This window comes from Papio anubis, chromosome 4 (assembly GCF_008728515.1).
Source record: "Papio anubis isolate 15944 chromosome 4, Panubis1.0, whole genome shotgun sequence".
NCBI lineage: Eukaryota > Metazoa > Chordata > Mammalia > Primates > Cercopithecidae > Papio > Papio anubis.
Genome location: NC_044979.1, coordinates 125,130,402 through 125,158,260, shown reverse-complemented (window position 1 = coordinate 125,158,260; position 27,859 = coordinate 125,130,402). Strand labels below are relative to the sequence as shown.

Here is a 27,859-nt window from a genome sequence, read left to right as displayed (position 1 = left end):
TGGAAGGACAAAACAGTTGTGCTGGCTGCTGGGAAGACTGAAATGTGCCTGACAGTGGAGGACAGGCGCTCTGGCACCCGAGAGGGGGTGCCATGAGTCCTCCCCTTTGGCAATGGCATCAATTAAACCAGATGGGACTCCTTGTTTTCTGTGCTCCCACAGCCACCGCCGCTGCTGAAGGGGCCAGGCATGCAGAGGGGCAGGTGCCGCTGGGCACAGGGTGTGTTTTGATGGTGCCCAGGGCAGCCTGGAGCAGAGCTGGTGATGTTCTGATGACAAATCCCACAGCCGATAGGGGCCATTGGGCCATTGGCTGTGTGCTATGTGCTAGGCACCATGGAGGAGTTTCACACACAGAATTTCACTTAATTCTCTCAAAGCGCTATGGCATGGGAATCATTCATATCTCCATTTTATGGATGAGGAAGCCAAAACCTAAAGAGATGAAGGGAATTGACAGGGGCCTCGAAGCTAGGGAGGCCAGACCAGCACCTGACTCAAAGCTGACGCTGCCCATGGCCAAAGCCCAGCACAGGCCAGGCTCTTGCCCCCTTCAAAAGCTCTAGAGTAAGAACTGGAAGTGTTGATGTAAAGTGTTCATTCCATTCCTGTGTGTGTGTGTGTGTGTGTGTGTGTGTGTGTGTGTGTAGCTGCAATCTTTACAGGCTGAAATGCGCAGAGAGTGACCTACAGCTAAAAGGTAATATAACTAATACTAAATTTAGTTACTTAAATTACAAATAATTGGTAGCCTAAACCTCAGGGTAAATTCATCCTATTGAATGATAATGATCTGGAAAAAGTTTTAATGGAATTCACATGGTAATTTCACAATTAGGAATCTTAAGATTTTAATTTGCTTCTTAAGGAACTGAAAAAAGGATTTTAAATGGGAATAGCCCTTCAATATTCTAAATAAAAATAAAGGACCCATTAGAACCAATTCCATAAACAAAAGAGAAAGCAGTGACTTACTGCAGCTGTTTTCACCTCTGTTGCTTATAATTTTGGTTTTCTGACTGGAGGTCCCAAACAGTTTTTTCCAGTTTATTGTATTAGCATAGCACAAATTTTTGTTTCCTGAAATTATCACATCTCCATCGCTTATCTCCTTGAGGGAGCGTAATCCCAAGGATGTTATGTTCAGGCTGACGACCGCAAGAGAAAACTGACCGCTACATTGGAGAGAAGAAAAATCATGTGGTGAAAATTATAAAAACAATGTATCCCTGAAAACTTTGTTTTTCCAGACCACCTTTGGCTACAAACTGCTTTCCAATGACGGTAAGTCATGCTGTGGGAGGCACGCACTGCAACTTTTGAAAACTGCAGGTTTTTTTTAAGTTCCTGCAGGCAAAAGCTAGTTCCTTGTTTATTTAGTATCTTTAACCCCAGTGGCAGATGGGGAGGATGAATAAAATGCCTTAATGTCATTATATTTCTCCATTTTCATTTTGCTTGGAAATTGAGAACCTATTCTAAAAAAGCCTCTCAAACAGCCAAATACACTTCAAAGGTGTGGGTTTGTCCTTCTGTCCACCACCCAACCTGTCCCTCTATCCATTCATATATTTATTGAACAAACACTTGATGTTCTCTGTCCTAAATTCTGTGCAGGTTAAATATGTTTCCTCCTCTCAAGGACCCTTGATCTGGTGGTGATACAACCCTGTAAACAGATAATTTTGAGCCGGTGTGAAGAGCACAGTGAGTGTGGGCAACAAGGAAGAAAGGAGCAGGGGCCTCTGAACAGGTCTGGGAGGGATGCCTGGGAAGCCGGGCCTTCCTCCAAAAAGTTATGCCCAAGGTTGTGAGGTCCTGAGAGCAGGAACTGTGGCATTTTCTTCACCATCCAACATGATGCTAGGATGCTATTGGGTGGTCCAATGTGTATATCAGATGACTGGATGGAAGTCATTCAGACTGAAGGGGGGATGTCTTCAGTCACTTAGAGGAGCAGGAAGGCACGCGTTGGACATGAGAACCACTAGCCCCTGAAGGACCACGATGGGTGTGAGAACCACTAGCCCCTCCTGGACTATGATGGGTACGAGAACCACTAGCCCCTGAAGGACCCCGATGGGTGTGAGAACCACTAGCCCTAGCCAGACCATGATGGGTGTGAGAATCACTAGCCCCTGCTGGATCACAATGGCTGTAAGAACAACTAAGCCCCTGCCAGACCACGATGGGTGTAAGAACCACTAAGCAAGCCCCTGCCGGACCACGATGGGTGTGAGAACCACTAGCCCCACCGGACCACGATGGGTGTGAGAACCACTAGCCCTTCCTGGACCACGATGGGTGTGAGAACCACTAGCCCCACCTGGACCACGATGGGTGTGAGAACCACTAGCTCCTCCTGGACCACGATGGGTATAAGAACCACTAAGCCCCTGCCTGGACCACGATGGGTATGAGAACCACCAGCTCCCACCGGACCACGATGGGTGTGAGAACCTCTAGCCCCTGCAGGATCACGATGATGCAGGCTGGGAGGGCTGGGCTGGTTTGGGGAGGGAGTAAAAGGCCAGAGTGCACCCTGTGGAGGAGCTGTCTGTAATTGAGAAGGAGCCACAGGAAAGAGATCTGCATTTGCAGGAAGCTCTCATCTGACCCCAGGCTGGGGACTGGGCCAGCTGAGAGCACTGGATGAAAAGACTGATGTTCAGATGTTGGATGGCAGGGGGTTAGAGTATCATCCAGAGGCTTCTCCTCTCCCTGCTGCTCTTCTTTCCCCCATCTTTTTCCTTTCTCCTACACTGATGAGTGGTCTTGCATAGGAGCCTGTAACCAATACCATTAGGAATTCTCCCCCACATATGCCCAGGGAGGCCAGACACCAGGGAAGAGCCAGATGTTCCTTGCAGGGCAGGCCTGGAGCTTCAGTGAGTCATGACCTGGAACCTGTGGCCACCCTGCCTCAGTAGGAGCTGGAATCACCAGACTTCTCATTAAATGTGAAAAGTAAGTAACCCTTATCTTGTTTAAATCCCTACAACTAAGCCAACTGGCTCATACCAGCCATCCAAGAAAATTGCTCTAAATCTCTTGTTTTTATAAGAATCTCAGGCAAAGAAGGTATTCCAGAGAATTCAGAGCAAAAAGGCTTTTCTGGGAAGCAATGGTAGCCACATATTTAGTATCAGAGATTCAGAGCCAAGGGAGTTTATGGGAGGCAATGCATATTTCATGCACTCTTATTCTCTTTAATGTTGCACAGTATTATCTAGTGCTTTAGGAGTCAAGTAGGGGCAGCAGTTCTCATAAGGAGGCTGCTTCCAAGGCGGGTTTCACTAAGAGATTCCGATCTCCTCCTCCATACCACTAAACTGATGATTACCATTACCATATTAAAGATGCTTGTGTGTGAGCACCTGCAAGTCTATTCCACTGTCAAAGCTGAAAATGTGGAAATTCTTAAAGAGTGGTGCTAAAAAGTCTATCTGGTCCCCGTGATAAGATGTGCATAACCTCAACTGCATCCTGAGAAAACACCAGCCGAACTGAAATGGTTAGACAGTCTGCAAAGTACCTGAACAACACGTTTTATAAGAGTCAAGGCCATGAAAGACAAGGAAAGACATAGGAGCTATTACAGGTTAGAATGGACTGAAAAGATCTGACAACTAAGTGCAACGTGGGATCTGGAGTGGACACAGAAGCATAAGCACTGGCGAACACTGAGAAGTCTGTGGTTTAGCAGACAGCCTGTGCCAGTGGTCGTTCAGTCTTGATCCTTGTGCCTGCTCATGTGAGACAGCATTCGGGAATGCCGGCGAGAGATACAGGAGCTCTGTGCCCTATCTTAGCAACTCTCCTGTTAAGCCTAATTTCCAACTAAAAAGGCAAAATGTAATCTACCAGGCTCTTTGGCTGTGGTCAACTTACTGTTGCTTGGTCCTGCCACGTATGATTTCTAGGTTCTCAAAAGCATGGAGGTCCGTCCTGTTTTCAGGCCAAGCCTGAATCAGCAAAAACCCTGTAAGGCAGAGGAGACTCAGACACACACCACACAGGAGTTTCTTTTTTGTATGAGACATTACTCTAGACTCTCAGGGACTTTGTATTATAGGAACAGTGAGTGGGAAAATTGGATTTGCTTTCTTTTTCGTTATCATCTTCTCTGAGTGTACATGCGAATGGGCGGATGCAGGCCAGCCAGAGTTCACGGCTGCCTCCCGCCTCCCCCAGCGATTCCCCATGTCTCCCACCGCCCCTCTGGCTGTGGCCCTGGGACCCCTGCTGCGCGGGGTATCTGATTACCCCCAAGAGGCTTCTGCTGCGATTATCTGCCAATTATGGATCTGGTATCACATACAAGGAGCTTTACAGATTTTCCTTATTTGATTCCAACCCTAAAACAGTCGTGTTATATAAGTCTAATTTTCCCATTTTAGAGAGGAAGGAAGCGGAGCTCAGGTGGCAGTCATGGACCTAAGGCTTGCCCGTGGCCCCACAGGGCTCTGGCATCCAGTTTCAAAAGCCTGAGGCCCAGGCTGCCCCTCGCCTACCCCTGTCCTCTCCCTCTACCCGCAGGGGTTATGGGCCACCAAGGCAGCTGGCTGGGGCCGGGTAGGAGGGAGAAACGTGTTCACATGCGCAGTGAATGACCCAAGCCCGGGCTTAACGTGTCCCTTTTGCCTGCAGGGAAACTGTACTTTTGAAAAGTATCAAAACATCAGCCATTAATGGTAAAATTTCAGAAGAAATGTTTTTATTCCAAGGGAGAAGGAAATATGTCGAAAAGTTCTCGCTCTAAAACACTGATTTCCCATTTATATTCATGCGATCATTCAGCTCAAACCTGTGATTTCCTTTACGGTTTTCAGAATATCCAGTTCCTGTGGATCCAGAGGCGGAGTGTGTGTGAAGGAGTCACTGAAACAAACAACAGGTGATTATTGATCACCAGTCTCTACCAGTTAAAAAGGCAGACTTTGTTTTTCTCTATACAAGTAACTGAACCTGTGACTCACCCCCTAAATGCCACCGGCAGGATGTGGAGATCGCCACTGATGGAGGTGCAGTTTTTGAAGTGTTTAATATTTGTAGCATTTATGGAGAGTGTGTCTTTAAATTCACCAATACCTATTCCATTACACACTGCAGAGATAAGAGAGACGTGTATTCCATTCACATTGGTGGATTAAGAATAGCTAGGGATCCACAGGCAGAGGGAAGCAGGAAGGAATTCCAGTCGTGGGAACTGCCACTGCCACATCAGCCTTCATTCACTCAACAAACACTGACGGGGCTGGGGAGGGTGCGGGGGCAGGGGGACACGAGGACCTATAGCACACTTTGGGGCTACGGCGGTGTAGGAGATGCCATCCCTGTCACCGCACACCGACCTTGCATTCTCCTCATTATTTCCCCTGGGCCGCATGGAGCTGGACTGCTTCCAGCTCTGCCTTCCCTGGATTCTCCCCAGGGCTGGGCATCTGGCAGCTGCTGAGGGGCTGGCTCTGTGCACTGTTCTCGTCGGAGCCCCCCACCCTATCACAACCTTCAGTGCCTTCCCATTGCCTAACCTGACTTTGCAGCTTATCTTCTATTTTAAAGAAATGATATTTATAGTTGCTTTTTAATGAGAAGAAGAAGTAGTGTTCATTTGGAGGTGGCATGAAAGCCCAGCCTCAGCAGCTGAGAACAAGCCTCATCCGCACACCAGCGGGCTTCCTACCTTTGCGGCAAGGCCCTTCGCACTTCTTACACTTGCGGACGCCGTCTTCCTCCATCTCATAGCTGTCGGCCCCGCAGGCTCGGACGCACGAGCCGTGATCTGTCACCACATAATTACCTGGGGAAGAGAGCATGAAAGGAAGGTGACGACGGTGGCGCCAGGTGCTCGGGCCTCACACAGACAGTCCAGGTCCTCCTCTCGAGGGCTGATGGAAAGGCTCCATCCTCCTTTGGCTTTGTTTACTTTAAGGACAAAGAATGAAAGGTTGCAAATAGAAAAGGAATCCCGTTCAATAGTTTAATAAATTCTAGGCTGCAATGTGGATAATACAGGTGTTTCATCAGGGCAGGAAACAGGTGTCAGGGAAAAAGCATGGCGTTGCTCACTAGGTTAAAGCACCTCTCTGAGCTCATGTTCTTCCTTGTAGGATCTGTCCCCAGGGCTTATGGTTAAAGTTGGAATGCTCATTAAAAATACGTAAACCTAAAAAAAGCACTCTTCCACTGAAGCAGCTATAGGTGAGGCTGCATTTTATTCTTGCGGCTGATGCCAGCTTTGCTCTCCATGGCCCTTCCCGACGTGGCCCTGGGTCCCTTGAGGGGCCAGCTGTTCTGTGTCCCAGCAGGCACCTCAGTCCTCTCCTCCACCTGCTCCCACCTTTAAAGTAATTCATTTGTGTTGATAGCTGACTTCTGTGTTATTTTTGGGAGCTCTATGTGTTCCTTTTTTGTTTGTTTGAGATGGAGTCTTGCTCTGTCACCCAGGCTGGAGTGCAGTGGTGTGATCTCAGCTCACTGCAACCTCCGCCTCCTGGGTTCAAGTGATTCTCCTGCCTCAGCCTCCTGAGCAGCTGTGATTACAGGCAAGCACCACCACGCTCAGCTAATTTTTGTATTTTTAGTAGAGACGAGGTTTCACCTTGTTGGCCAGGCTGGTCCTAAACTCCTGACCTCAGGCAATCCAGCCCCCTTGGTCTCTCAAAGTGCTAGGATTACAGGCATGAGCCAATGAGCCACTGTGCCCGGCCTGTTCCTGTTTTAAGTTCCCCAAGAAGATCCTCAAAAATATTTATAGGACCTTGGTGATTCTTCTGTGAACCGTCTGCTCTCGGTATCTCAGGCTCGAGGTGTTTTCCTATGGATTTTAAAGCTCTATTAAGTCCTATCTCAAAGACTATATCTGTGTAATCAATGTGGCACATTTTTCTTTAGCTTCGTTTGTCATTTACCTTATAATGGCTTCTTATTTTGTATTTTTTCCCCATACAGAGTGTAATATTTTTCATGTACACAAATCTGGCAGGGTAAAATCTACCCCTCATAATTTTTCTTTCAATTTTTTTTCTCAGTTAATCTCCCCTTCTAGAGATCAAGACTGGCTTCTAAAACTCTTTCATTAGACAAAGTTTTGTTTTCTCTAACAGGAAGTATTTTATGTCACAATTTCCCTAAACTCTGGAGCCACCAGGACAAATGTAAGTACAAACAAGCAAAACTCAAACCCAAACCATTAAAACAAAACAAAATAAAAACAAAGACAAAAGCTCTGCAATACTCCTAAGAGGCATAACTTTCACTAGAATTTTAACCACTCAAGAAGGCAGGTCTTCTGATAGACTCTCTGATTTCGGTCTATTAAATACCTGCTTGGCACAAGCACTAAATAGTGACATGCCCACGGCTTTATGCCCAGCAGACAACTGAATACCCTCGGCTGTGGATGCTGGATGAGTGGTGAGGGCTGAGCAGCAGGTGTTTCTCCTGTGAGGTGGCCTGGCCCCAAGTTCTGCCCTGTGCACTGAGCAGCCCCCGTGGGTGGGGATGGCCACCACCTACCCGCTCCTCGGGAGCAAGGCAGCCCCTCACCTCTGCGCCTGGACGGGCACAGGGTTGCCTCCCCCTAGCGAGGCAAACACATCCACCCAAAGACTCTCCAAGATGGGATACTCCAGGGCTCAGCAGGAGACAGAGCGAGACAAGGATGCCTGATCAGTCAGAGGGCCCACAGAGGAGGACTCACGGGGACACTTCTTCACGCAGGTGGCACCAAAGCTGTATTTGCCCTCGGGGTTCACATCCATCTGGTATGTGGTGGGGTTGTAGAGCATGAGTGGGGGGCAGGTGTCCTTGCACGTGGCTTCGTCTCGGAATTTGCGGCAGACCTGTGGAGGAGAAAGGACATGCTGGGCAAGTGAGGTAAGGACACTCGGCGCCACACACGGAGGAAGTGCAGCACTGTGTTGACTCCTGTCAGAAAGCCCAAGTTACTATCTTCACAGCTCAGTGTTCAACTAGTGGGGAAAACCGAGCTGGCGCCCTCTGCAGAGTCAGAAAGACCCTTCTCTAAAAAGTCCGTTTTTTTCTTAGGTGCACTCTTCCACCTATCATAATTTATGGACTATGATAAAAATACGTCTCTTTACCAACATACAGATGATGGAGTTTACATATTATAGCGGTGACTATGGAGTGAAATTATGTTTAAACTCAGATTACATTGGGCTTCCCTTATAAAGTACAGTTGAGGGTACATTTTATAATGTATTGCTGAATGGCAGTAAACCTTGCTAGAACGATGCCCTGTAAAGGGGCCAGACCCAGTGCAGCGGGGGCTCTCCCTAGGATCAACCCTGCGTCTTCACAGTCTTCTCCCTGGGGCTCACATTAGAAACAGCCCAGGCCAACCAAGTTACAATTCCTGGGTCTGGGTCCAGCCTCTGGAATTTAGGAATCTTCCCTGAAACCACAGAGAGATCTGCATTTAGTCTTAGGGAGGGCTTCGTCACACCAGCTCCCACTCCAGCAGTCACATCCACCAGCCTTGGCGTCTCCAGGGCTTCCAAGACACTTCTGACCTGCACCCTCCAGTGCTGCCCAGAGCCCGCTGGGGCAGCAAGGCTTCTGCTGGCACTTTCTGCAGTAATGGGGCGAGAGTGAGTACTTCAGGACCCCTTGAGGGCAGGGTGCAGCTCAGGAGGTGCCTGAGCAGTGGTGGAGGAGCCGAGGGATCCGTGTCAGGAGGCCCTAAAGCAGCCCCAGTTAGCAAGACCTGTGTGGCTCTCCATAGGTCTCTTAGGGACCTCACAGTGTCAAGTCTCTGGAGGTATAGTCAAACAATAAAGAGAGTGTACTGCTGGCAACAAGGCACATTCATGCAAATACTTGCATGTAGTATTTAGTGCTTGTTCTGTGCGCAGGTCCTAATGCTGGACATCACAGGCATCGCATCATTTAAGCATTCAACTGGGAGAGACTTTGTTATGCATCATTGTCAGGTGAGGAAATGGAGGTATGGAGGTCCTATCATTTTCCCAAGGTCTCAGTGAGTGGTGGAGGTGGGATACTAAAGATACTTTGTCACCAGGCAGAGGGCAATATCCTGTCTGTTACTACAAATGCTAATTGACAGCTCCCCCACAGGAGGTCCTCTGTCCTGGTGTGGGTGGAGAGAGTGCAGCCACAGCCTGCTCCAGGGAGGCTGCCGGAGGGGCATCTTACCAGGCAGTCGCTCTCCCGGGGGCCCGTGCAGCCCGCGGCACACTGGTTGTGGCAGCAGTCACTGGGGGACTTGCCGCGGCAGCGCCCGGAGCACTGCTGGGCACAGATGATTTTGGTCACTGAAAAAGAGCAAAGGTCCCTCGTGAGCTGAAGAGTGAGGGTAGGATCAATTCCCAGGGACGTCGCAGAGTGCTCGCAGACTTTTTCACGAAAAAGTGAAGACACATTTGCTTCCAGTGAAATCACACTCAAGTTAAGTCAAACCATGCCCTTTTCTGATTGCCTCTTTTTTCTCCTGATTTATTTTTCATCACTTAAGAGAACTGATCAGATCAAGTCTAGACTTTGAGACCTGCTAAATAATTAGATACATCTTGGGCAATGCAGGAAGCACATACAAAGAACAGAAATACTTGCTGGGAAGTAGTGTTTAGAAGGGTCTAACAGCCATCCCACAATTCAGCTTAAGGACATAGGGTCCGTTTTTGAGCTCATGTCCACAGGTTCCTTGGCCACTGAGAGGCTGAGCCAGACAGCCATACCCGGGAGAATGGCCCTCTCCATCATAAAGCACGGTCCACATGGAAAAGTCCCCATGAGAAATCGTGCTCAGGCTTCTGTGTAGGTAGATACCAAAGAAAGCCAGGGAGGGAGAGGAAACAAGAAACCTGGGGACTCCTGTCAACAGGGACAAGTCTTCCATTCCCGGGAAAGTGTGCTGTGTTCAGAGGACAGGGCTGGGGTACCTGCTGATGTTCACTTATTGTTGTTGTTGTTGTTTTGAGACGGAGTCTCGCTCTGTTGCCCAGGCTGGACTGCAGTGATGTGATCTTGGCTCACTGCAAGCTCCGCCTCCCAGGTTCACGCCATTCTCCTGCCTCAGCCTCCCAAGGAGCTGGGACTACAGGCGCCCGCCACCACGCCCGGCTAATTTTTTGTATTTTTAGTAGAGATGGGGTTTCACCGTGTTAACCAGGATGATCTCAATCTCCTGACCTCGTGATCCGCCCACCTCGGCCTCCCAAAGTGCTGGGATTATAGGCGAGAACCATCGTGCCTGGCACCTGCTGGTGTTCACTTATTTGTGACAGGCGGAAGCACCCAAAATAGCCCACCCTGGATTAACCACATGCGGTGAGATTTGCAAGACTGTCCTTCACCTACCAGTTCACATCTGGCCCTGTAATAAAATAACTCTTCAGAGTCTTCAAAGGGAAAACAAATCCAATCACCTAAGTAAGTGAAGGAAGAGAGGGGCGGTCACATGTGGGTCTGAGGCTGTTCACTGACTTACGTTTCTGGCAGTTCTCCTCTCCTGCACCCCAGCAGCTCCCATTGGGACAGCTTGGATCACACTTTTGGCCTGAAATGTAAAAGTAACAGATGCATATCTCAGTGAAAGGGAAGGAATGATGAGAAACTGATGACGCCCTTTCCCAGGCCTGAGTTAAGCATGTTCAATAAGTGAAGACAGTCTTTTCAACTTATTATCTGATTGTTTGACTGGCTGGTTTGTAGAATCACTTAAGAGACCTCAATAAGAAAAGAAGATGAACCATGAACTGCTTTTATTTACGTCAGCTGTGGAAACTGAGGCAGAGAGTAATTACTGATACAGGCCACATAAGTGAGAATTTTTCATGAATTTGAGGTTCCTTGTTTACAATCTGCTTAGGCATGGAGCATTCCCTGGCATCTCCTGCCACAGCTAGAGTGTCTCGTCTGGCTGAGCCTTTGGCATGGACCCACTGCTTCCTTGCTGTGTCCAGTCTTGAGTGACTGCATGTGTCAGCCGTTCTGAGATTGTTAAGTCATGGCCTGTAAATAAAACCTTCTAGACTCCAAACCAGAGAGAAGCACAGAATGGTGCACAGAGGGTGAAATGTTAACAGTGCAGATCACTTTAATGACTGTGTAAAACCTTAGCTATCTGGTCAATTTTTGCAGTTTTTATAATTAGTTGATTACAAATTACAGCTGCAAAGGTTTTCTTCTCATCTGTCGTGTTTTCTTTTTATCAGTATTGAGAAGTCTGAAGGTCGAAGTGCTGTATCTACATAGAAAGAGCAGGTTAACCACCAAATTTGTTAAAGAGTCCAGTCATGCAGATATCTTTTACTGTGAAGACATAGTAAACTAGAGGAGTTCATGGGTCCCCAGGTCCCCTGCAGTCAGGAAGAATTTAGATTTCAAACAGAAAAGCTGATGATCGATCTCCCATGTGACTGTGAAGCCAGGATACCACCAGGGCGAAGGGCGCTAATGCCGCACTGGTGCTCCTTAGAGTCATGAAGGCTGGGGAGGCTGGCATCACGACAGTGACAGCGGGGAATGGACGTTGTGAGGAGGGAGGCAGAGAGACTGCGACAGAGGTCTAGAGAAAGCAAGGTCATACAGAGGCATGCTAAAAGCAGCTAGGTCTGCAGCGTGCAATCCCATTCTTTCTACTTTTTACCCTGTACTCACATATAATTTTCAAATTTCTATTATAAGCACGTAATCGTTGTATAAGAGAGAAATGTTTAAAAGAAAAATGCATCTTTTCCTAACAGGGGAAACGTTTGCCAACAAACAAACTTAAGATCTGTTTATGATTCTAGTATTGACCATCTGTTACAAAAAAGAAATGCAGGCACATCGTTTAAAATATGGATAATAGAAGAAAGCAAAAAGAAGACATGAGACTCATCCAGAGTTAATCAATACAGACATATAAGTCTATGTATATACAGGAATTGGAATCCCACTATACATTGTGTTATAACCTTAAAAACCCAGATAAAACATGACAATTTTTCCATGCCTTTAAATATGCTTCCATCTAACATGATTATCAATAGCATTGCTGCAGCATAATTTATTCAACCAATCTGTTATTTTTAGATATACAATTTGTTCAGAAAATTTATTATAAGTAAGGCTGTAAGGATTCTTGTATAAGAATATGTTTGTACATCTCTTATGATTTTCACTTTCTTTATTATTTCTTTTTCTCTTATTCATAAGTGTGATATTCATTGGTCAAAGCTATACATACTTTGAAGCTTTAGATACATATTGCAGGCGTATTGCCAAGCTTGGTTTTATTAACATATATGCCCACAAGCAGAACATGAGAATATCTGTTTCTCCACACCCCAGCTGACCCAGGTGTTTAAAAGCAAAAGGAACCCAAATACTTCACAAAGGAAGATGTGATGCTTTCTTATTTTATTTTGACCTTTTTACTACATTAGAAATAACATTTTACTTTATTGCTTGGCCATCTTTGTGTGTGTGTGTGTGTGTGTGTGTGTGTGTGTGTGTGTGACAGAGAGAGAGAAAGAGAGAGAGGGAGAAGGAGAGGTTGCTCATGTTCTGGGTCAGGTTTTTATTAAGAGATTCATCTCTTTCTTAGTCTTTTAAAGATGACTTCAGGGAGTGATATAGCAAGGATATTAACCCTCTTCATGGCAATCAGACATTGCACAATATTTTCCTGGTAGCCATTAAGTTATTTTACATGAAAGTTTTCTTTTATGATGTCAGATTTTGGCTTTTCTTCAACTTGATATTACAAAATATTCATCTTTATGTTTCCTTCTGGCACTTACATATATTTTAAATATTATATGTATTTAATATGCATTTGGAATTTATATTACATGGAGTGGGTGATGGATTTATTTTAATTTTCTTTCAAGTAAACCCATTCATTCTAACTTCTAATGCCCAACTTCAACATAAACATAAAAGTTGGGCACACTGTGAAATTTTTCTGAACCTTAGACATCTTGTCCATAAAACACTTAAATCATCTCATGAGATTTTTTTTTTTTTTTTTGGTGAAGACTAAATGAGACCCGTCCTGAGCAGGAATGTGTAGCCATAAAGCACCAGTCAAGAGAGGGGCTTCGTTTACCACAGGAGCCTGGCAGCAGTCCCAACTTGCCTCTAGATGGGAAGAAGGGAATTTCAGGTATCAGGTCGATGGTGAATTTGCACTCTCCAATGAGACTAACCCAACACACCTAGTTCCTTTTTAAAAATCCTTTATAGTTCTCTCACTTTGATATTTTCACCCCTAATAGTTAAGTCATTCCAGACCACTTATTGAATAATGAATTATTCCCTTATTGGCTTGAAATGTCAGCTCTTTATGGACTTTTGATTTTGCTAGGCTTATTCTTATTTGTCTTATTTTTATATTTATTCTTAAAGCAATGCTATATTGGCCTATAGTTCAAAGCCCTGTAGTATTTGAGTCTTTTTACTGCATGAGCCCACCCATCATTCCCCTTTCCAGCAGTTTCTTTGTGGGTCTTTCCCACAGTTGTTGTACAGAACATGGAGGCCTGCTATTGTGGGCTGCCTGACCTGATCCATGGCAAACGCTGGCCCCATAACTGTTCCAGGTTCATTAAAAAAATGTGCACAATTTAACCTTCCCATTGTCCACCAGACAGCTGAAGAAATGCTAACCTTGATCTCATAATATGAAATGTTGCAATGTAAAATAAAGTGTTCAGTTTCTTGCAAACATAGTAGGTGTCGGGATGGGTATCTGGTGGAATAATATATCTATAAAACAAAGAGCCTCAATACTCATATTCACAGCAGCATTATTCAAACAGTCAAAAGATAGAAGCAACTCCAGTGTCTGTAGATGGGTGAATGGACAAACAAAATGTAGTGTCAACATACAGTGGAATGTTATTCGGCCATGAAGAGGAAGGACATTCTTAACACATGCTACAACACGGATGAAACTTCGGGACATTTTGCTAGGTGAAATAAGCCAGACACAAAAGGACAGATACTATATGATTCCACCTGTATGAGAGCCCCAGAGCAGTCAAATTCATAGAGACATCAAGTGGACTGTTGCGTGCCAGGGCCAGAGGCTGGGAAGGAAGGGAGAGCAGGGAGTTACTGTCTAATGGGTAGAGTTTCAGTTTTGCAAGATGAAAAAGTTCTGTGTGTGGACAGTGGTGATGGCCGCACACCAATGTGGATGTGTAATGCCACTGACATTATAACTTACAATGGTTAAGATGGAAAATCTTGTATTATGGGCATTTCATCACAATCTATCCATAAAATAAAAAATAAAACAAATATGCAAAAATCCAAAGTCCTCTAGTTGATGATTTTGAAGATTCATGTCAGATCTCTCTCTCTCTCTCTCTTTTTTTTTTTTTTTTTTTTTTGAGGGCAGAAAACAAACAGGCATCCACTGCACAGTTGTGGAGAAACAGAGAAGCAGGAAATGGTGATCACTTCTTATTCTAAAGAACAGAAAGGCCGGGCGATCAGGAATAGGCAAAGCCCAGGGGAGCTGGGTGAGTGTGAGCTTGCGTCTCAGAGTTCCCCATCAGTGCTGGCCTCAGCCACGGCGCCACCCTGACCTGCCCCTGATTTCCTGCCAGGCTTCCCCACAGGCTGCCTCACTGGTGAATGGGACAGGGACCAGGCCACCAGCATTCAAGGAAACATGGACAGACTTCCTCCCCATGGGCAGTGCCCAGCTGTGTGTGTGACTCCATGTGGCAGTGTTCACGCCCTCAGCTGGGGGTGGATTCAGCCCTGGTGCTTCAGGAGGGCCAGGGAGCCTCTGGAGACTCAGCAGCATGCAGGAGTCTGGCCAGTCTCAGCAGGACAGGCTGGGAGAGGCCCTGGTGCTGTCCGCCCTGTGAACAGCAGCTCTTCTCGGGACACAAGTGCTGCCCCTGCAGGGGATCTGCCTCGGGTGGCCTGCACTGCCAACCAGCTGGGCTGCCACCCGCCACAAAAAAACCATGTCTACGTCTGTGGTAAATACATGCTCTTTTAGTGGTCAGATATTTTGCTTACTTTTTGTTTCTGATTAACGTGACTTATTAAACATGGCTTCTCTCCCCGGCCCCAGTGCTGTAGAGCTCCCCCGCATAAGAACTGGAGGCAGAGATAATGTGTATGTGATACTTACAGCTGCCCAGGTGGTTCTGGAAGTCCATCGACATGTTGCTGAGAAACTCGCTGCTGACTATGTCCCGCCACTGGATGCTCTCCACGTTGCACAGGGCAGGGTTGTTGCTGAACCGCACGGCGCCATGCAGGATTTCTGTGGGAGAATGGAACTGCTGTGAGCACCCTTTCCAGCTCCTTTAAATTCCCATGAAGGACGTACGTGCTCTTCACATTTATGTTCTGCTAAAGAGATGCCATGGTGCAAACAAGAGTCCTGCGATTAGCCCAGTGCACTTCCTGGGGGGCGGCCAGATAAAATTGTTGATGATAGTGCCATGGAGAAGCTAGGGTTTTCTCTGAATTGGGCTTTGAGCAATGATTAGAAATTTAGAAATATGGGGAGGAAGGAAGAGAATGGTTTAGTCAGTGGTCACAGCATAAATGATACGCATGTGGTAAGCTGGGGGTCCTGAGGGACTGATCGGTTGGACTGGAATGGTCACATGATGTAGGGGGTAGGCAGGGCAGGGAGGCAGGTCCCCAGCACTACAGTCCCGGATGCCAGGTGAGGGGTCAGCCTCCACCTTGCTTGCATGCCCAGGCGGAGCTTGTCATTAGAGAAAAGGGTGTGAGAGGGACACGAAGCAAGAAGAATCTGAATGTATGACAGAGACAGATAGACTCCAGGGATGCACAGGGCATTGAAACTGTACAGCTGTTTCCAAGGAAGAACTAAGAAGATGTGGAAAGGTCAGGGAGGAACACATTCAAGCCTTTCCAAAGTGGGAGTGTTCCATCGATAACATTAAACATGAACACTGACGGAACGACATATGTGTACAAAACCCTGTGCAAGTGCTGTGGGTGCCGCAAGGATGAATTAGACCCACTGGCTTCGATCTGGGAGCTGACACGCTTGGGGACAGACATATCACACACTCTAACCACCTTATGCCCAGGGAGACCCTGACACACAGTGAGGCTGGGTACCTCGCTGGCTGATTTATAAGCAGTATTTTCATTCATTCTCACAATGGTGCAATAATCATCTGTGATTTTAACAGAGAGAAAATCGACCTTTGATACATGAAGCAACGCCCAGCGCCCCAGGCAGGGAATGGGCGTGTTGTGTGTACAGAGTACCAACGTGGGAAAGGAGGGATTCACCCCGGAGGCTGCTAGGAAAAAGAGCTTTCCCAGGAGGGGACAGGCACACATCTTAGAGGAATGTGGAAGTGAGGGCTGAAGGCTTCCTGCAGACAGGAGACGCAGTGCAGGGAAACAATGGAACAGGTGGACGGCTTCTTCAGTGGATGTGCAGAAGCAAGGAACCGAGGGAGGAAGCCTGCGGTCATGAGGGCTGAATCGTGGTGCTTTGTTTATCAGGTTGGAGACGACAGCAGAACCATCCGTGAAAACACTCATGAGAAAGCCGTGCACAGGTGGATGGAACTCAGGAGAGGACAGGGCTGGAAACACCAACAGGGCTGTCCAGGCTGCTGTGGCAGCTTGGACAACAGACCAAGGAACTGAGAGAGAGAGCAGGGGGTGGGGAGAGCACAGAGGGAGAGTCAGAGCGGGCCTTCAGCACACCCCAGGCAGTGACTGCCAGAGGAGGGCCAGCGCAGGTGAGGGGGGCTGCAGGAGCCGCTTCCGGGTGGCTTAGCCAAGGAGGCAGGCACCCAGGGGTAAGGGAGGCTCACCCTACAGCAGGCCCTACGTTAGCTATTAATGATATCACATTAACTAATCTGCATCTATACAATCCCAGCCTTGGTTTAAAAAGCAATTATGCCAAGGAAGTGGAAGGAGCTAGTGAGACCTTTTCCTACAGTCACTTAATTTTCTGCACCACCTAGGAAGTACCTCACCATTTTTTAGCAGCTGTGCCATCCACATTTTTGAAGATGAGGAAACAGAGACACGGAGGGATTGGAGAATGTGCTCCGGAGCCTTCTGGCTGCTGAGGGATGGGGCCGGGCAGGAACCCAGAGGGTCTGGCTCTGAGGTCCAGGCACCCGCACAGGCTGCCTCCCTCCGAGACAGGGCGTGAGGCGCACTGTAGGAACCTGTGTACCAGGCCATCTCACAGGAAGCAGGCACAGCACAAGCATGTGCGCGGCTGCTCTGAGCAGCAGGGGGTGTGGGGGAATCACACAATTTTATAGGTGGTGAACTGAGGAGTCACGCCTGGAGGTGCTGGCTTGGGTCCCAGAGCTGCACCCCTGTTGGGCTCCAGTCACTTCCGATATGACTCCCTCTGCTGGGCACCCCTTTCATCACACCCTTTTCCTACCAGCACTGCCTCCCTGTCAGAACTGCATGGCACAGGAGGGGTGTTGAGAACCCTGGGGCAGAGACTGGTGGCCATAGCTGGCTTCTCCATTCACTAGCTGGGGCCTCAAGGGAGTTACTTGACTGCCATTTATTTATTTGTAAAATGGCAGAACACAGCCAGTCCCTGGCTTAGCATGATTTAACATAGATTTTTGACTTTGCCATGGTGTGAAGGCAATACACATTCAATTAGCCCTGAAATCCAACCTAATGACGCCTTCACCTTTGGCGGGGTCCAGCCAGATAGGATCCCATCGTAAGTCAAGGAGCATTTGTACAATGCCTACTTTGAAGAAAGGTTGTGGGCGTTAAATGAAGTCACCGATTTAACATTCCTGGCCCCAAACCTACTGCACAGTGAGGCACAATCACTGCGGTCTCCAGTTTTTAAAAATCAACTTCCCTCTCTTCTATCATCCTTCATTGTTTCCTCTCACAGGAGCCTCATGTGTCCTACTCACAAAAATTCAAAGTTCTAGAACACCTCATTCTCTGTCCTTAACTTACACACGATTTTCTGTGTAGCAGTGCGACTCTCGAAACTGTCCTCCATGTGAGTTGATTTTTACTGTATGTATGTCTTTTATCCTTGAGGTCCAAGTAAAAAGACTGGCAGTTTATTCACTGCCTATGCACATAGATTCACGATTCCTGCCCAGCTTGTCTGGTCATACCCTCTTTTACTCAGAATCTTTACAATTTCTTACTATCTCTCCGTATTTTTTCATGTCCATGGAAACACTGGTACCTCGCTTAAATCTTCCCATTCCAGTATCTGCCATCTTCTCAGTAACTTCCCCTGCAGTATCTTACACACAGCTGGCACTCAGTGCACATGTACTGGATAAAAATAAAAGTCTTCTCCAAGGTAGAATTGAGTGACAAGCTCACTGGGAGCCATCGGAACTGCTCTCTGTATTTATAAACCCCCAGCCTTGGCATCCCAGCCTCTCACCCTGTAAGTTTCTCATGGGCAGCTCCTTCAGTCCGGTTTTATTTGCATCATAGTTAGATAAGACTGCTAAGGCATAGGAATTTTCATAGTACATGTTTCCTCTGATGATCTGCAGGTTTTCCAAAGGAATCCGCTCCACTGTGTTGAGGGCGATGAGGACATAACCAGCCACCTCCTGGATGGTCTAAGAAGAGAAAACACAAATGCGTGACTTCTCCTTTGAGGAACTCAAGAACTCAAGGTCTAAAATGGGTCCATGGAGCCCTAGGACACTCAGTTGAACCCTAACGCCCACGAGTGCTCAACAAATGTAAAACAGGTAGATGACTGCAGTCATGGACACAGGAGGAAGCATTTCCACGATTTGCAACAATCCCTGCACGTTAGCCTTTGACACCTGTGATAACGAGCAGTAAGCATTGTTCTGGAACGCCGTGCTCTCATGCCGCATGGGGTTCAACACTCTCCAGTGAAAATGGAAATTAAAAAGAATTACTTTGTATCTGTCTTGCATTATTTCTTACTTAAAAAGGAAGGGAAAAAGAAAAACAGAAGGCTAAGTAAATCTCATCCAAAGTTCAATGAAACTCTGAAGCCTTCAGAGCTGGCTCCTATGGGGTCATTAGCACCTATTGTGAAGTAATAATTCTGTGACTAGCTGGGTGAAACTCTTGGTAGCTTGAAATCAGCTCTGGTAGGAGTATTTACACTAAGGAAATACACTAAGGAAACAGGCAAATGGTGCAAAGCAGGGCTTTTAAAAAGAGCTAAGAGCTAGTATGGCAACACACCATGACTGAGGCAATGGTCAGGGATAAACATCAGTGTCTATGATGACAGCGGAACTCCAGATTAGCCTGTTTCTCTTTGATATTCTTTTCTAGCTATTACTTGACACTAGCTGGTAAAATGGCTTTCTCTTAAAACTCTCATTTGTAGCTCTGTAAGACTTGTCATTGCCATAGCAAAAATAAACACACTTCAAGCGGAATTCTGCCCAGGGCTTTCTCCACTTAGATTTTCTCCAATTTTATTTGTGTAGGAAAATCAAAGTCACCAACCTTTAAGAAGGAAAGATCATAATTCCTCTGCACGTAGGTAATTTCCAAATTCCCAAGGACCACCTCACAGTTATTGAACATCCTCTGGAGGCTGAGAAAATGATCTTCAAAAGTGCCCAACTGCGTGAGTTTGTTACTCGTGCCTTGGCAAACTGGAATAAAAAGAAAGATATCACATGAAATACTGAGAAATGCAGAAAAACTAAAATAAAACAATCCCTCAAGGTCTAGGTAATAAGGCTAGCAGTTTCTTCACTCCCTCCACACAGAGACTCACCCATTCCTGCCCAAGTCATCTGGTCACAAAGCTTACTAACTTTGTGAACTTTAGTGACTGATAATACAAATTCTCACTGATGGATACAGCAAAGCAAATGTGATAAAAGATCTTTATGTAAGGTGCAATTCATAGTAAGTGATAGCTTGTCCCTATAATGCATGAAATTGCATTAAAATGCCAAAATTAAAAAATGTTGAAATTTAAAGGCATGGGCAGTAGATGAAAATTCTATGAAAATCTCTAAGACAAGATTAACCTGTAAGAGCTCTAGTAGGCAAAAAATAAATTTCACAAGGTATTTCACTAATTTACTTCGCAAAAATATAGTATGTCACATTGTTGTGTGTGCAAAGAATGTTTACAAACATAGCATACACTGGGCAGTAGTGTACACAACATTGTACACCTAAAATCAGTGACAAAAGTGTAAATTAAAAACCTAACTGGTTGCAGATTAAAAATATTATTCAAATGAATGCATCAAAGAATAAATCAAAGGTCTAATGTAGAATACTCAGAAAATAACAAACATCAAAATACAACATTTAAAAACACCCTCAGCTAGTGAGAAACCCACACATCCCTGTGTTTGTCCACACTCCGTGTTGATCCACCCAGCACAGGCAGAGGTGCAGTTACTTCCCTCACCACCAACACACAGTCCTGTATGCTTGGGTCCTTAATATTTCAAGGCATCAAACTTAATCCAAGAAAAAAGTTTTAAATTAAGGGACAAAGTTGGACCATATAAATGGAAGTGGTTATCCATTTTTAAAAGCAAAGGAGAGGATTATAATAAAGTTGTATTTACAGCACTAGCTCTTTGAAAGGCATGTTTAGGCGAGCATAACAAAACAGAGTCTTGGGGCTTTTGAGGCAGAGAGTGTGTAAAGCGACTATAATTTGAACCCAAATTATCTTAAGAGTGAAGAAATATGGCCTCTGGCTTTGGATGTTGGGTTGAGCCCTGGCCAGGTTCTTCCTCATCTGCAAAGGCGCTCCTGCAATCACAGTAACCAGGTGGTAGAGCACAAACCATGGCCAAAATCAATACACTGGCACTTTCTTCAATGCTTTTTACATGTGCATTTCTATTTTACAGGCTTCTTTGTTCCCTCCCCATGGGAATGATTCTAAAGAGTATCATCGGACTGTCTGCCCTTGCAATGAGCCATGGAAATGAGCACATGTTCAGACAGCGCATAACCAACCCAAAGCACTTACACAAACATTAAATATGAAGCAATCTTCACATCCTCTTTAACTCTGTGGGGATTTCCCTGTTCTTCCCTTCTGTGCTCTCATTCAATTTCAGTGATAACGATAACTTTCACATGGGAATCATGACAGTTGACAAGATGGAGTCCCTCTCTCCTATCTCCAGGGGCAGAATTATTCCATCATTTTTCCAACCATAACTCTGGATTGACCCAGCGTCTCTGGTCTGCTTTTCCCCAGGAGTATGGGGGAAATGAGTTTGTTCTGAATGCAACCTCAAGTTGAAACAATTGTATGGTTGTCTGTTACACATGCAGATAGGGCTAAACTGATTTCCCAATTCTAAAGTCCTTAAAGATGTCAGCACTGATGTAGGTACAAGGTTGTGACAATAACACGTGGCCTTTCGGTTAGCACACCTTGGAATAAAAGCTGCTTTCCCGGCTGACAGACTATGGCCTCTAACTCTCATTCCAACTAGACTGGCTGTGGTCCAGGTAGCCGTAAGTGTTGGTTGGGCCCCTCATGCCAAACAGGTGAACGGGGTCAACTAGAACCTAGGGCTGGAACACGTTGCAGAAGAGTTTCTTCAGGATGCAGAGGGATGAAAACAGGCAGCTGCTTTCATTTTAAATAATCAAGGACATCAGCTTGCAAGTTTCTCTCAGTTGAACCAAAGAATTTTTATTATTAAATCAAAGAGTAAGTAACTTTTGTCAGTAAAGGAAAAATGCCATTTAAGATTAATCTATTACAGAAAACAATATTTTTAAAAAACCTGTACTTGTGCTTCTATTCATTTATTCAAAAAGTGCTAAATGAGCCCCAAATAACCCCCCAAAAGCTCCTTCAGGGCTTATTTAGCACTTTTTGAATAAATGAATAAAAGCACAAGTATTAGAAGCACTTCATTATCAATGAAGATAATGACCCTTCATTGTCTACAATTAGCATGAGTGACTTTTATATTCAGAAAAAGATCCTGTATTTGGGAGACAGTAGCAACATTACATATTCTTGATGTAAATCTTAATTCACAAAACATTTTGGGAAGCAACTGGACAATTTGTTTAAACAAGCAAGTATGCCTAAATTCTACATCATGATGATTCCACTTTGGGAGACTTATTCTGAGGAAACAGACCTTATGCAGAATGTTGTTCATTAATTTTGTTAATAATGGAAAAAACTGCAAAGAAACTTAAGTGCTCAATTACTCAACATGTCTATTCTTGAGAATAAGAAGGCAGTTGACATACTATTTGATTCAATATAAGGCATGTCAATCTTGAATACTATCCTGGGTTAATAACTAAAGTATCAAAAGAAAACATATAAGGTTGTTTCTTCTGAGGCTTTCCCTTGTCAAATACCCAAAAGGAGACAGCAACATTTAAGTGAAATCTAGGATGAGGATCAGAATGACTTGGTCTAAGTTTTCTAATTAAAACAAGGTATGATCTTGGTTCCATCCTTATACCAAATATCTCATGTTAGAAATATAAAGTAATGAGAAAATTTAATGTGAGACCACTTATATGAGTAAATTACTTAAAAATTACAGTAACAAATTAGGTAGATTTAAGACAAAACTGCAAAGAGCAAGAGGTTTTTAATTAATCTAAGATAAGGTTTTTGTTTAGCCACTTCCTCACTGTGTGAACTTGAAGTACCTCTCCAAGCTCTCTGTGTCATGCTTTCCTCAAATATGAAAATGGTGACAATAACATTGACCTCTGCTGTGGTTTGAATGTGTTTTCCAAAATGCATTTATTGGAAACTTAATCACCAATGCAACAGTGTTGAGAGGTGGAACCTTTAAGAGGTATTATAATTAGATCATGAAAGCTGTGCCCTAAGGAATGGATGAATGCCATTATTGTAAGAGTGGGTTAGCTATCACGGGAGTGGGTCCTTGATAAAAGGAGGAGTTAAATCCCCTTTTTCTCTTCCCCCCCACCTCACATGCATGCTCTCTTGACCTTCTACCATAGATTGACACAGCATGAAGGCCCCCACCAGCTGCCAAGCAGATGCAAATGTCATGCCCTTGGACTTCCCAACCACCAGAACCATGACCCAAATACATTTATTTTCTTTATAGATTACCCAGTCTGTGATATTGGTATAGCAACATAAAATTAACTAAGACAACGTCCCAGAAATGTTTTGAAGATTGAATAAATATATAAGCTTTTGACTTTCTTTTATTAAAGTTAACTATTGAGAATGCAACAGCAGCATAACATAACATGCATCTGGACCCATGTTAGGGGAAGTCAGCCACTCTATATTGTCTTAAGTTATTGTCTAAACTGAGATGTTTGGATTTGCATATGGACTTACTCAAATGTTGGCCATTAAACACAGTTACTTTATAGAATATTTATCAAATCAGAAAAGAAAGAAGAAAGAAAAAGGAATACATTGTACTTTAAGAATTACATAAAAATATTTATTTAAGACTAAGTATTTTAGTAGTTTATTCAAAGAAAGAGTTAATATTAATTTAAGTCTATACATTTGAAAACCACATAATTAAAAGTGTTTGTATCAAGTTCCATACAAAATGCTAGTGGTTTGCCCTACCCCTTGCAAATCTGAAGACAAATTCTACTGCATCAAGAGCAGCAGGCCCTATGACTTAGGTCTTCAAGAAAGTAACTTTTTGTCCTAAAATTTTATTTTGAAGATTTATAAATGTATAGAAAAGCTGAAAGAATTGTACCGCACACATCCTTATGTTAGCATTTTACTACATTCACCTTATCACATATCTATTTATCTGTCTGTCAGATGTGGTCCCCTAGTCTGCTTTTGGATGCATTTTAAAGTAAAGTAGAGATATCATTATACTTCACATTGGCATATCACTAACCAGAGTTCAATATTAGTTTTTAGTCATCATTGTTGTTTTTAAGGTAACATCCACAAACTGTGAGAGGATTAATCTTAAGTGTAGCATTTAATGAGCTTTAACGAATGCACATGCTGGAGTAATCTGAATTCATGTCATGATTGAAACGGTAACTGTCATCCCTAATACCTCTCCCAGTCGATCCTGCCCCCACACACCAGAGGCAACCGCTGTCCTGATCCATTTTCACTACAGAATAGCTTTGCTTGCTTTAGAACATAGATGGACTCATACCACACTGTCTTCTTGAGCAAGGCTTATGTCACAGCACAGTAGTTTTGAGGTTCATCTCTGTTGCTGTGCTCCACTTGGCTGTCAGGGGCTGGTTCAGGAAAGTGGATATAGGAAGTTATCTGTGCATTCTCGTTGGACATCTAGGGCAGGCCAGTGGTCTCATTATTATTTTTCTTAAGAAAATCTTCACTTTATTTTAACTGAAAAGAAAAGCAGTCTTCCTCCTTTAAGTTTTTAAATGTCTCTGGTTTTGTGGGGTAAGCCCTGTGGCCTTCCTCTGCTATTATGGGGGTGTATACCTCTCTGCCTACAAGCCTGGGCAAATCTGTATTATTTATTAAGACACAGTATTAGAAGAAGTTTCTCCAGATTTGCCCAAATCCACTTAGACACTTAGAATTGTCTAAGCAAAACCATAATTGTTTTAACTTGTTTTCTCAGCTATGCATTAACGGCTGCTGAGGTAGGAGCTGGGCTCTTGTCAGTCTCTCCCTTTGACCTCCAAGTTGTCTCTGCTTCCATCCCCAGCCCAGATCTTCGCATCTTTGCTTCCTTTGCATCTTCAAGGTACGAGGTATGCTTAAAGGCCCACCCCCTAGAAAAGCCTGTTCTGCAACTACATTAGCTTAAGTACCCACCATTACATTCTGTCACATTATCCTGCATTCTCTGCTCCCTAGCAGCGATCACTACTTATTATTAAGTAGGGAAACTTAATAATAATCATGAAATTATTATTTGCCTATGAATTTGTTATCCATCTTTCCTTACCAGATATACAGATGGTCCTCAATTTACTACAGGGTTATGTCCTCATAAACCCACCCTAAATTGAAAATAGTCGTCGAAAATGGCATTTTGTAGACATGAAAGGATTGGAAAACACAAAACACAATATCCCCAAAATGCTGGTGACACAGTCCACTGTATAGTATCGGCTGTTTAACCTCTTGATTGCATGGCTGACTGGGAGCTCTGGCTCCCGGCCATTGTCTGGCATCACAAGAAAGTAACATATCAGACATCAATTCACCCGAGAAAAGATAAAAAATTTAACATTAGAAGTATAGTTTCCATTGAATGTGCATGGCTTTCACACCATTGTAAAGTCAAAAAATCGTAAGTCCAACTGTAGTAAGCTGGGGAGTGTCTGTACGGATGTGTGTGTGTGTGTGTGTACACATATGTGTATATATAGATAGCTTATTGGACCTACTGGTATGAAATGCAAACACACATGTTGCGTTTGTATTTTTATTGTGAAAGCAACGGATGGCCATGTGACCAAAGTCTTGGATGACTTATCCTGGGTTTCTCTGCCTTTCTCGTTTCCATGTGCCTGAGGTAGACAGAGGAGGAGGCAGGCTGTATGGGAAGAGTGACAGTCCTCGCCACTTTCTGGTTGGTCATTATAAAATATTTCTGGCTTAGTCACATATTTAATTAGGCTTTAAAGGCCAGAGGATTTTTTTTTTCCTGCTTTCTTGCTGAAAGATTTAACAAAATCTCAAGTAAGATGGATGGATAGTTCATTTATAGGATGAACTTAAAATATATAAGGAAAAGACACTCAGTGAGTTTGCCAGAGGTTTCATTGAATCAGGATTGGTCATTTCTTTTGCTATACCAAAATCTAAAAATGAACATGTATACACATCTCAAATGCACAGAAGCATGACAGGAGGAAGACACACCATGTTGTTAACAATGACCTTTTCTGAATGGTAAATTTCGGGGTGTTTTTCTTATTTACTCTTCATAGTTTTTGTGTTTTTAAAATTTTCCAAAGTGGCCATGTATTACTTTATGCTAAAAAATTACCAAAAAGAAAATTTTAAAGATCTGTAAAAAATTTACAAAAATCAGTGTTAAAGAAGGCTAAAGAAGGATATCTTAAAAAATACAGTCCTTAAAAATTGAGAAATAATCATGTACATCTATGAAGACACTCAATTTACCACATAAAAACAATTTTATAAATTGTGACTATAGAACAAGACTAGTCTATGAAATTGATTTAACCCGTACAATAGTTTGTAATAATGGAAACTAGAAGACCTACAGTTGTGAGTCATAATGAAGTAATTGGTTAAACAAAAGTAAATACACTGTTTTATTTAAATTTTCATTATGGGTTTAATCAAAACTTTTGTGGGATGGAAAAAGTCATAATTTTGAAGACAACTTTTATTCATTTAACAAATTTTATGTTTTTTCCTCAGTTCCTTATTTTACCCTATTTTATTTCACAACTAATAAATAGTTCTTAGCTGATAGGCATCTGAAGATACCTGTCAAACTGAATTTGAATCTACATGGGAACTTGAAAATGCACATGTGATATTCAAAAAGTCCTTTTGAATTTCTGACAATCTGCCACGTACATTATAATATGCCTTCTGGACTAAACATGCCAAGCTGTGGCATGCCCAACACAGCTGCAAACTAATGTATCTCTAATTAAGTTAACAAGCAGAAGACTTGAAAATAACATCTCTTTATTTTGAGTTAGGGAACAGAATATCCAAACTGCTGGACTTTCAACTCTATGATTCTCCTTCTAGCCATTAAAAGAATCCCAAACCAAGCTTGTGATTTTTGAAATATATACTAAGTAGAGTGAGAATACCTTTGTAGATTGTCCCACCCTCTTGGGAGTTCACTGATGCTTGTGATCACAGGAAGGCCAGTTCACGAGGGACTGTGGAATATGCTTCCAGTGACATCATCAAACTTCTACTGTGTGAAGATTGTGATGGTACCATTATGGGATGATCTCCAGCCAGTTATCTCAACACGCTGGGTCTCAGTGCTCAGTGTACTCTGATTAACATGGGACCAGTTCTGTGAATTTCACAGGGCAATTGTGATCAGTACTGAGATTATGGACATGAAAGGGCCTCAGAAATCACAGATCTCTCTAAATATGAAGCATGACACTGAGGCTTCACATGGCAGCAACTATTGCAATCTATTTCTGCCTACGTGTCTTCAGTGATACCTGTTTTACCTCCATTGGTTTTTAAACTAATAATCTTAAATCACATTCCATTTTTTATGGGCAACTGAATGGCTGGTAAATCAGAAATGAATTTGACCTGTTATTGGACTATAAGAAACAAAATTCGGCTAAAAGAGATTTCAGAAAGCAATACCCATTGATCTGTTATGTATTCAATACAATAAATTCATATTAAGTCCCTACTGTGTGCCTAGCAGCACTCTTTGCCCTGGCAGGCAGTTTCTCAGAACGTTTCCATTTTAAACACAAGGACACACAGGGAACAGGCTCCTGGACGGAGGAAAGCAGATGATTTACCTGGAACTGAACCTGGGTGTGGTTGGGGTGGGCCTCACTGTGTCCTGAATCCTGGAACTGGACCTGCATGTGACTGGGGTGGGCCTCGCTGAGTCCTGAGTCCTGGAACTGGACCTGCATGTGACTGGGGTGGGTCTCGCTGAGTCCTGAGTCCTGGAACTGGATCCGTGTGTGGCTGGGGTGGGCCTCACTGAAGCCTGAGTCCTGAAACTGGACCTGGATGTGGCTCGGGTAGGCCTCACTGTGTCCTGAATCCTGGAACTGGACCTGCATGTGGCTGGGGTGGGCCTTGCTGAGTCCTGAGTCCTGGAACTGGATCTTTGTGTGGCCAGGGTGGGCCTTGCTGAGTCCTGACTCCTGAGCAGGGGACATTGGAGAAAGGACAGGATGCTGGCTTGGATTCAAAATCCCTCTGTGTGAGAAGACA

At 44.3% G+C, this 27,859-nt stretch overlaps 1 protein-coding gene across 4 annotated transcripts in view; it reads right to left on the bottom strand.

Annotated features, from left to right (window-relative positions):
• Window positions 1-27,859, bottom strand: part of EGFR (epidermal growth factor receptor) — a 190,455-nt gene that overhangs the window by 48,734 nt on the left and 113,862 nt on the right. For 3 of the 4 annotated variants that reach the window (XM_003895963.5, XM_009202928.4, XM_009202927.4), the window contains exons 2-12: window positions 19,465-19,616; window positions 18,404-18,587; window positions 15,131-15,265; window positions 10,478-10,546; window positions 9,184-9,302; window positions 7,706-7,847; window positions 5,687-5,803; window positions 4,980-5,106; window positions 4,808-4,881; window positions 3,892-3,982; window positions 976-1,175 (exon numbers count right to left, since the gene is read on the bottom strand). In XM_003895963.5, coding sequence (XP_003896012.1) covers window positions 976-1,175; window positions 3,892-3,982; window positions 4,808-4,881; window positions 4,980-5,106; window positions 5,687-5,803; window positions 7,706-7,847; window positions 9,184-9,302; window positions 10,478-10,546; window positions 15,131-15,265; window positions 18,404-18,587; window positions 19,465-19,616 — 1,410 coding nt within the window. The other variant, XM_009202926.4, reaches the window with a different exon arrangement.